Raw genomic sequence first — 11323 nt, 5'->3', positions numbered from 1 at the left:
TCAGTCTTTATGTGCAAAGCTGGTAGAGACATACCCCAAAAGACTGGCAGCTGTAATTGCAGCAAAAGGTGGTTCTACAAAGTATTGACTGAGGGGGCTGAATAATTACGCACACCCCACTTTTCAGTTATTTATTTGTAAAAAATGTTTGGAATCATGTATGATTTTCGTTCCACTTCTCACATGTACACCACTTTGTATTGGTCTTTCACATGGAATTCCAATAAAATTGATTCATGTTTGAGGCTGTAATGTGACAAAATGTGTAAAAGTTCAAGGGGCCGAATACTTTTGCAAGCCACTGTATGCAATAGTATATTACTTACACCTTATATTATCTAGAAAAGTTTGGGATCTTACTACATTCATTCACAAAATCTGTTCTTAGTGACGATGCCAAGGATTCACGCTGAGTTGGGGAAAAAAGGCTTCAAGTACTTCTCCCCTTATGTATGAAATCAGCACCAGAATGAGCTCCATTTGAAGGAATTGTTTCTCTGAGTGAGTTTAAACAAATACTTCACATTTTACATATTCAAAGATTTGCATGTAAATGTTTTGATGGACTTTTTGACTACACTGCTGAACTTGTTGTTGGACTTTTCTTTTGTTTATATATGTTTGAGATCACTGATGTTTTATAATTCATAACATTTTACGAGTGGTGTATTTTAGTGCTGTTTTTATCCAGGTTACCCTTGTAAATACGTTTAAAAAAATCTCATTAGATCTTTCCTGGTTAAATACAGTAATAATAAACTAATAATAATAAATTAATAAAAAAAGTCATCTTGGGGAATCACTGCTTCTGTCCTGTCGCTCTTGTTTCTTTGACCTTCCTTTGAACCAGTTTATATGCTGCATCATCCATCACCTGCACCCTTTTGCATCCTCTATTCTCCTTTCTCCTCCTTACTCCACAGCACATCCTCCTCTATCACAGCCAGGCCACTACTCGCTAAGATGTTTATTTATTCACAATTTGTTGTAATTCTGTCAACCTCCAACTGTTTAAACAGGTCTTACGATATATTAGTGTATTTCACCTGTAAAAAACTGAATGTGCTGCAATGAAGAGCTCACTAACTAGATACTACAATAAAAGTGAAAATAAATGAATAAAATAAATGAATAGTACATAAAGTGAAACAGCTGAATACAATAAGTGGCTTCATGTATTAAAATAGCTCTATAAAGCAAACTGTACCAGAATAGAAATAGCTGACTAAATTTAGTAAAACGACAAGCACAGTACATGTCAGAAGACATTAAAGGGACTCAGTATGACAGCGTGTAAAGTGTAGTGACAGAACAGATCATCCTCTGCTAGACAGATGTGTTTCTTTTTTAAAGAGGTATCACACAAGGTATCAAAGATTTCCAGTGTGTGTCCTGAAGGAAGCAGAGCTGAATCAGACTGTTAGAGAAATGTTTAAATGCAGCTTCACAGAAGAATGTGTCCATCACACCAATCTAACATTTTGAACAAATCATCCAAGTGTAGCTGAGGCAGGTCGATTCAGTGCATATACTCCAGGCTGCTGAAGACAAAAACACTTTAACCAATCTAGAAATGACTGAAATGCTCTACAGTGAGTCTCAAGTAGACAAAATGCAGTGCCATCACAAAAAGCTGTGAATGGCACAAAAAATATATAAATCTGATGTCTAACAATATAACCTTTTCTTTCTTTAATTGGGACACGATAGTGAAAGGCAGATTTTAACACGCTGGATCAATATTCTGATATCGTGTTTGAATTCACAAAGTTTATGATTTATGGTTCTGTGAGATAAACACTTCAGCTGTACATATGCAATCTGTACAATGAGAAAGTGAGAGTGCTTCACAACAGCTAAGCCAGGTCTGTCAAATATTTTATGCTTTTAACTGGAACATTTGGGTCTAATGCACAATGATTAATCACACGTTTATTCAACATTTTACTTTTTTATTTATTTCTCCTTCATTTAACAAGGAATGTACGACTCTTGAGATTAAACATAACATTATGTATACGCCGTGTTTGAGTATAACTGATGTTCGTTGTCTGAAGTGACAATTAACAAATCAAAATAAATGCTGTGACATTTACTCTCTTGTTTTATCTCTACACAAAGAACAAATCATGAAAGAACCTGATTTGTACAACAGCTTATGTAATGCATAAAATCGCTTTTGGAAACATGGTCTGGCTTTTCAACACGTGCAACGCAGGGGGTCATTTCTTAGCTCATTAATCAGGGAGGCATCCAGTGGTTATATTTTAAATATTATGTTAGTGTTTGGATGCCTTTACATAGAACAGCAAATAACAGTGAGATATATGTAAGCTTATAACTGGATCCTTAACCTCTTAACTTCCACAAAGGTTGCCTCCACAGTGATGTAAAAGACACAAATTCAATATAAATTGGCAGCAGATGAAGTGTAAGGCCAGAATGCATGTGAGCGAGTTCATAGTTTAGTTATTTTACAGTGAACCGTGGCAGTGTGAATGGACTCAAACAGAGAGGAGTGACATACTGTAGAAGGCATTCCTGCCGATATGATAATTTGACTGCATTCTCCTTACTCTCTTCCAGGTGGAGCAAGTGTGCTGTGTATATCTGATTGATTTAAAAATCTGCCAGCAGCCAGCTGTATTGACTGCCTGCAGATATTACTCTTTACTTCTTCCAGGTGGAACAAGTGCACCTTATATCTTGGATGGATATGACCTTCTACCAGCACTTTGGATGATATTAGCGGCAGTACTTTATGCATGCATGCATAACCTATTGTCAAAAACATTTTCCTTTGTTTCCTGTATTACCGATATCAGAATCGAGGGGGAATCTAATGTACATATTGCTGTGATTGCATATAATCAAAAAATTATAGTAATATTAGGCAAAGATGTCCTGAGAAAATACAAAACGCAATTTTTAAATGATGATTTAATTTATTATGGGAAAAAGCCAACCCACCCTACCAGGCTCTTTGTGAAACCTGATGATGACTGCAATTAAGGATTTGTGATAACTGACAATGTTTACGTCACTGTGGAGGCATTTTGGCCCACTTTACTTTGGGGAAATGTTCATTTCAGGCGCATTTGAAGGTTTTTAAGCGTGAGTGGCCAGTTTAAGGTCATACCAACGCTTTTCATTCAGATTTAATTTTGGTCTTGGACTAATTAGGTAGCTTCAAAACCTTCCTTTTATCTTTTTCAGCGATTCAGAGGTGGACCTCCTAGTGGTTTTCAGATCATTTCCCTGCTGTATGATGCAAGTGAGCTTGCGTTTCAGGGCATTGAATTGATGGCTGGACATTCACCTTCAGGAGTTTTTGGTAGAGAGCAGTTGCCCCTCCAACGGTCCTCCTTGAGCTCTCACACTCTGGCCTCTGGATGTCTGGGGCCTGGATCTCCTCTATGCCTGCTTCATGCCCTGGGGGATGGGGCTATGGCTCCCCACACCCTCAAGCAGATCGTTACATGGAGAAACCTTTTGAATACAAGCGTGCTCATCCACACACGTGTGCACACGGGTGTTCTCAGACACAAACTACACTTTTCTTGGCTGCTACCTCAAAGCACATTGTGTGCTGTCGGTCTTGTGTGCTGCACAATAGCATTCAATATTTAGTATTTACTGTTATTTACACTTAACTAGATTATTGCAGTGGTGTTGTGTTTATTATGTTGCTCTCTTTTTTACTTGTTTTCTCTTTTTTTCTTTTTTCTTCTCTCAACAGGTGATCCAGGTGAATTTTTTAAGTGCCCTTTCTCACTGTCCCTCTTCCCCTCTGTTTTTCTTTCTTTCTTTCTTTCTTTCTTTCTTTCTTTCTTTCTTTCTTTCTTTCTTTCTTTCTTTCTTTCTTTCTTTCTTTCTTTCCTATCCCCCAGTCAAGTCTGTCCTGTCTGTAACAACTGAAATACATTAAAAAAAAAAGAATCATAAACTTTGATCTTAAATGAGGTGAGTGAAGGCTACAGTTCTTCGGTTCTTTTGTGACCTTCTGGATAAGTCGCTCATCTGCTCTTGGAGTTATTTCATGAGATGGGCTGATCCTGCGAAGGGTCTGCTACTGTTCCGAGTTTTCTCAAGGAGATAATGGATCTCACCATCATTCACTGGAGTCCCAGAGCCTCAGAAATGGCTTCATAACCCTTTCCTGACTGATCAATGTCAGTGTTTGTTTCCCATCTGTGCTTTAGTTTCTTTAGATTATGGTATGTTTTGTTGCTTTTTGAGATCTTTTAGCCTACTTCGCTTCATCAAGCAGATTATGTTTAAGTGATTTCTTAACAGGTCTGGCAGTAAACGGGCCTGGGTGTTGCAAGTGAAATTGAGCTCATCTTTCCAAAAAAAAAAAAAAATGTGGTTAATAACAGTTAAGTCATTATTTTACCAGGGGTTTAGGGGAGGTAATTAATTTTATAAATGAAATCTTCACTTAAAAACTACTTGGGTTGTCTTTAGATAGATAGATAGCAGGATGTTAAGGTTTGCTCTAGACAAGTTTTGTGCCAATTAATTACATTCACACACGAAATCAGCATGACATTTATATTCTCTGGCTTGCCTCTTTCATTTTAATGCCTTTGGACCAAAAGTATGATATCCATGCTTTAATGTGTAAGACCGCATGCGGGCAATTATAATTTGAGGCAAAGTTTATATTTCAAACAAGTATATGCAAATAGAGTACTTATTGATTATCTGAGCCAACATCTCAAAGTCCACATAAACACTAAGGACGCAACTTTCCCTGCTCAGAAACCTGTGTTTAGTTTTATTCAACCTCGTAGCAAATAGTTTAAAAAAAACAACCCCACTGCTCTGAAACATAAATTCAACAAATTATTGCAGACTCTCAGAGCTTATGTCTTTGTAGGGGTGGCTGTAGGGGTGGCTGTAGCTCAGGTGGCAGAGCAGGTCAGCCACTAATCAGAAAGTCGGTGGTTCGATCCCAGGCTGCCTCCTGGCTGCATGCCAAATATCCTTGGGCAAGATACTAACCCCATGTTTGCCTACTGGTGGTGGTCAGAGGGCCCGGTGGCGCCAGTGTCCGGCAGCCTCGCCTCTGTCAGTGCGCCCCAGGGCAGCTGTGGCTACAATGTAGCTTGCCATCGCCGGTGTGTGAATGACTGAATGTAGTGTGAAGCGCTTTGGGGTCCTTAGGGACTAGAAAAGCGCTATACAAATGCAGGCCATTTACCATTTGTATCTCACCCTGATTTTATTTCAGAAATGTTTTGAATTAGGGATGTTTTTCCTTACACAACTTATAGTTATGCAGCAGTTACAGTCAGGTGTCTGGGATCACTTATACAGTAAACTGGATAATCCATGGGTATGTTAAGTATTCGATATCTGGAGGCTTAAATTGATCCAGAAATTAATGCATGTTTTAACTTTGATGTTGCTTGCATGACTAAAAGTGGTGGTGGATGCTTGTATCTATCAAACATATGCAGTACACTTGCTCCACCTGGCAGCAAACAGGGGGAATGGATAGATTAAATAAACTTTATTTCAGTGACTAAAATATTTCTGCTTACCGTGGACGTTTGATATCCCACTCCTGTTGTCAGTTATATTGGGTGAGGCTTTTGAACACAGGAGTCCTGCTTAACCTGTTTTCACTGTGCAGCTTTCTCACGAGAGCTTTTCAGACTTGTAACTTAACTTAATGTATGACAGGGTAAAAGAGATGCAGCTCTGTCAAATACTTTACGGATTAATCTATTGAGAAATAGCATAAAAATAGCCCCCCCAATTTCACTTTCTCTGTTTATAGTAAATACTAGTACTAAGAAATTTTGTTCATCAAGATGAAGGTAAAAATTTGGGATTTAAATTCTGATCATTCTTCGCGATGTCTGATGTCATGACACATTCATGGTTTAATACAGCTGTTTTGAAACAAATACATAAAAAAAGAAGAATACAGACAAACATTTTCATTTCCCTCATTTATAGCATAGAAATTATATATTAGATGAAGCTTTAACTCTGAATTAATAAGACATCCTCTGTAGGAGGACTGACAGTGACATGTGACTGAAGAACAAAGTGAGGGATATCTGTGTAAAGTGTGATGAGCCAATGCTTTCCTGCAATGACACTGAACACCCAGACACAACACATGAGGTAATTGCATGCATAGATGAATAAGGCCAGTTTAGACTTAATAGGTTTTATTTATTTTCAGTATGCGATGGAATGTTTTTGAAATCAAGTTTATACAGATGATGATGACAAATCTGGAAATTATGCACACTTAAACACAGAGAAAGCTCAATGGTCAAAACCCAGTAGCCTGCAGATATACATGTACTGTATCCATCACATGCACCAGACATTTTTAAACATAACGCTACAAAATGAACATTAATATTTGTAGCTGCCTCAGTCTTCTTGATCGCACTCGTCTTTGTCATCTTTCCCCTTGCCTCTCTTCCCACCCCTGCCTCTCTTTTTCTGGTAGTAGCATTTGGCAAGGACACAAATACACCGGCAAAATTCACGGAAGTTGACCTCGCCATCATGGTTTTTGTCCAGCAACTGCATGGCTTCCTCAATATCACCTGCATTAATTTGATCCTGTAGAATACATTCATACAGTTAACACAATGAAGCTCATGAACAGAAAAGCTTTGTATTCCTCTATTAATAGATGTCTCATACAAATGAAGTTCAGTTGTTTACCTTCAGATCGGGGCTTTGAATTTGTTCCTCCAACATTTTCTGGAGCTCTTCTTTGTTTAGCTGGCATTTTTTGCCTTCACCATCATCAGCATACTGCATAAATATATCCACAATGTTTGGAATGACCTGGTCGAGCCGTGCCATGGTTGAACCTACACGTAAAAACAGAATGGCATTAAAAACTGCATGCAGTATAAGTTTAATGTTTGCACACACAAATGGAAGAAACGTCAACTGTGTCACCGTTAAAAAAAATCCTCAGAGCTACTTATTAAAGTTGTAGCGAATACTTTTCCCATATTAGATCAACCTTAACGGTGCTTCTTCAATCTGTCTTTTTCGTTGTATCATTCAAGAATAACGCTCTGTATCTAGACCGAATGCAACCATTTCCTTTTATTTCCTTCCTCAAAACTCGCTCCCCTCACACCCCGCTTCCCATCACTACTCACCTTAGAGCCCTAGGTGAAGAGAGATCGCGTCTGTGTCACCAGCTTGGTCCTAGGAGAGACTGTTGTCAAACTGAGAGGGAAAGCCTCCTCTTAAAGGGTACACCCACACACTGTATGACTCACACATGCACACAAACATACACGATGGCATGTAGGCAACCACACAAACACAAACCAGCAGTGATTCATGCTCCTGACATGTGCCTGACTCCACCCATTAGAGCTGTACCGGATCTGTCTCTGCTACACAGTGCTGTAAAATAAGGAGGACATTAATGTTTATGTGCAGAAAAAGTAGCTGGACTCGTTGTCCTTACATTAGTGTTATGTGCAGATCTGGTACACAAATTAAAACGAGTAAAGCAGGAATATTTTCACCAAAAAGCAGCTCGGCTGGAGCTGACCCTCTGGAAAAAAAATAGAAAGCCAGACTAAATGGAAAGTTACAGTCAGTTGGTGCAATCTCCACACTGCATGTGTGTGTGTGTGGTTGCTAATGGCCTACGCTCAAAGGCATGTATTTAGTTTTTTTCTTTTTTTTTTTTACCACGTTCAGGAAGCTTTGCAAATAAGTGCAGTGACGTGACCATAAAACCAATGCTTCACACTGCTCAGTCTCACTAAAGGTGTCTGTGATCGTCCTACTTTAATACTCTCACTACTTATTCAGACTAAATAAAAGCAGCTGCAGTTAAAACTCAGATTTATGTCAGAGTGTGCTTGAACATGTTTGTTCCTCATGAAAGTCACCTCAGTCCATGCGTTATGTAACTCACTCTTCATTTTCCACTCCTCTGTTCCAAGGCATCAGAAAGGCAGCATTTTCTTCTTCTCTCTTGCCCCCCTGCCAAGTCGCCTTTATAGGTCAGTTCACTCTCTTCACTTAGGTCATATTACTTTCACTTATTGAATACTATCAGTTTCCCGTCGCAGGGGAGGAAAAGAGAATGGAGATGAAGTATCATGTGGTGTTAATTACAAAAAAAACTTTATCTTTCCACACTCTGCTGGCAGGCATATGCATTACGGTTTCACTGCTACAGAGGCCGTGAACCTTTTCGGTGGTGAATTCGTACCATGAGCATGAAGACTCTGTTTCTTTTGAAAGTTTCTTATTAAATATACATAACTTTAAATTCTTTTTTTCATGTTTGTTTAACCATACTGTGATGGGAGTTAATGTTTTAATGGTGGCTGTATAAAATACCCTTTGTGTAACATTCAGACTGCTTCGTTTTGGTTTTTTTGTGATTTTTTTTTTATAGATTTAATATAAAAAAATCTGCATTTTCACATCAGTCCACATTTAATGACCCAAAATGATAAAGTGAAACTATGTCAGCGAGTAAAAGAGAAATAGGATGCAGACCTTTTTTCAATAACCAAGCCAGAAGGTGCAGATACTCTTTATAGACCCCTGCAGTTAAAATGATTACAGCAAAGGCATTAAATAATTTCTAATGCTTTTTTCAGAAAACACACTGGCCTCAGTGATTCTGACCTGCAGAACTCTTAAAGTATTGTGCAAAGGTTTGAGCTATTAGATTATTCTGTTATTATATGTTACCTTATATATGTAATCAAAGTAGTTGAATTAGAATACTGCTGTAGATCACATTATACCCTTTAATATAGAGTGTGTGAGCTGTATGTAGTTTAGTTCTCATTATACTTTTGAGTTAACAGAACATATTCACATATTAGTTCATTAGATAAATGTGCATCACTCTGTATCCTTGATCTGCTGGGAATGTGTTACACTGTTTTCTTGACATGCTTAATTGTTGAATCATGAAGAGAAGGTTGTAAGCAGGAGACTCTGTGTCTAAAGACAGGGGAGATAGATAGACCACATTCCACACCCCCACCTTACAGAAAGCAGAGAAACAACTGCCGAGGTCATAACTTAGGTGCTGTAACAGAGAAAAAATGTGATGTTTTGGCTTTTACGACTAGCTGGGGGCCACTCGAGACTATAAAAAGCTGAGCAACCCGTCACCATTTTGAGACATGTGCCTGACCCTCTGGTAGCATCTCTCCCGTCCGGACGTTGTAATGCTCTGACTGTTGAATTGTATGGAAATAAATGATTGTTGATTGAGCATTGATACACCGAGTATTGTCCCTCCTTCAGCCCAAAGATTCAAAGAATTGGGAGAATTCAACAGAGCCACCCCTCATTTTAAAAAATACTTTGCTAGGAAAATGTAAACTAGGTGCAGCAATTTATTGAAACTTGCAAACATACATAGTGTACAAAGCAAAAAGGGAGAAATTTTATTGAGCTTCAGAGCTTGTAATGTCTGTAAGTAGTCTTCAGGAATATTTCTCCAGGCTTCTTAAAGGACATTCAAAGCTCTTCTTTGGATCTTGGCTGCCTTTTGTTGTGTTCTCTGTCAGGAGGATCCCACACTGCTTCAACAATGGTGATGTTGGCACTTTGAGTGTTCCATAGCCTCTACCGTGTTTTGTATATGGCTGTAAACACTCACTGTTGCACCTCTCTCCTGACCTCCTCCATACATATGTGACGGCAATTTGAACCAAAAACTTCAATTTCAATTAACCACTCTATAAGACTTGTTGCTGCTGATTTTCAGTCCAGTGCCTGTGTAATTTGGCACACCTCGGTCTTTTTTTCCCGTTTCCCTTTTTTAATAAAGGCTCCTTGACACCTGCCCCTCTACTTAGACCATTTCTGATGAGGCTTCAGTGAACAATAGATGTCTCAACTCATGGTCCAGGTGTATTTTTCTTGGCTCCTGTGTCAGTTCTTTGCAAGATTTTTTTCCCGTTTCTTAAGAACATGACCTTCTCATACATTCATGAACTCTTTTTTTAGGCCTGTCATGTCTTCTTTTGTCCTTGATTCCAATAATTTAGATTTTGTTCTTGTGTTCTGTTATGTGTAGACACAACACTGGTTAGTTTTTTTTATGCTTGAATGATTCAACGGTCAATGTTAAGGGACTTAACAAACATACAAACAGGAAACAATGGTGTGAAAATGCTCAGGTACAAGTATTGGACTGAAAATGATTGAAAAATCAAGAGTTTTGCACAGCACTGTAGTTTGCTGTTCAAAAGGAATTAGTGATTGAGAGAAGCCTTTGCCACTGGGGTGACCAGGAACACAAAGCTCTCTCTAGCAGAGCTCCAGAAGTCCTCTACAAAGACGAGATGCATGGCCATCTCATCAGCACTCCATCAATTAATCATCTGTAAGAGCAACACCAGTCTTGAATAAAAGGCATCTGACAGCCAGTAAGAAATATTTTAAGGATCGTTAACCAAACAGGATCTGTATGACCACTTTTTTAATGGCCACAGCGAACAGTCTATATAGTTATGTAAATAACTTATTTAAGTTAGTGAGTAACATTACGAGCTGATGGTTGGAGTGAAAATGCTTTCTGTTAGTAGAGTGTGTACTGTCCAGAAAAGCAACAAGCCACGTTTGCTAGAACTTGCAACAACATTGGAATTAATTGGAGCTTGAAACAAAAAAAAAGTGTGTTAGAGTTTTCCTCAAAATAATTGGTGTGAGGGACAGGTTCCTCTGCATTCTGGTTTGCACAAACGCCCCTGAGTGAATCCAGTAATGGTGTTATGTGTCAACACTAGCAAATAATGTACATGCACATCAAAGTGTCACAGCTCATCACTCAACCTTCTAATCATCACATTTTTTTCTGCAATAGATAGTTTAAACCTTAAGCAGCTGCATTATGTGAATCATGTTTATCTCTTTTTCAACACTAGTTCTTATATAACTGTTACAGGTCTTTCGCTTTACCTCAATACACAATAGCAAGAGGAGCAATTGTGTATTATTGCCTTATGTCATTTTTTTCTACTTCAAGTTTATATTTTACTTTTAGATTACCGTAAAGGTAAAACACAAGAAAACACTTCATTTAGTTTACATGTGAAAAAAAATCATTCTTAATGATGTATGCTGTACATCCCCCACTGTAACTGATCATAGTCATCTTTCTTCTCAGATATTTTTTTCATCTTTTATGTAGCTCAAGTAGAGGTAGAGCAGGTGATCACTGCTCACACCAAATTGAAGGTTGGTGGTTCAATTCCTGGCTGCTCCAGACTGCATGCCAAATACCCTTGGGCAAGATATTAACTCCAGGTTGCTCTCATGAGGCATGTTGCATAAA

General features: G+C 38.4%; 1 protein-coding gene across 2 annotated transcripts in view; it reads right to left on the bottom strand.

Annotated features, from left to right (window-relative positions):
• Positions 1-7309, bottom strand: part of s100w (S100 calcium binding protein W) — a 72969-nt gene extending 65660 nt beyond the window's left edge. Inside the window, exons 1-3 of one of the 2 annotated variants that reach the window (XR_014913773.1) lie at positions 7152-7309; positions 6700-6851; positions 6303-6594 (exon numbers count right to left, since the gene is read on the bottom strand). Coding sequence is in view for 1 of the 2 variants with exons in the window: in XM_085423020.1 (XP_085279146.1) it covers positions 6400-6594; positions 6700-6843 (339 nt within the window). In the remaining variant the exon portion in view is untranslated. Of the gene's footprint in view, positions 1-6171; positions 6595-6699; positions 6852-7151 lie in introns of those variants that run through there. The other variant, XM_085423020.1, reaches the window with a different exon arrangement.
• Between the last annotated feature and the right edge of the window lie 4014 nt (positions 7310-11323).

The sequence above is a fragment of the Rhamphochromis longiceps genome, linkage group LG11 (genome assembly GCF_057381845.1).
Source record: "Rhamphochromis longiceps isolate RC_006_pf linkage group LG11, R_longiceps_female_GT1.1, whole genome shotgun sequence".
Lineage (NCBI taxonomy): Eukaryota > Metazoa > Chordata > Actinopteri > Cichliformes > Cichlidae > Rhamphochromis > Rhamphochromis longiceps.
Note: the sequence above shows the minus strand (reverse complement) of the source record. Positions and strands in the feature narration are given on the sequence as shown.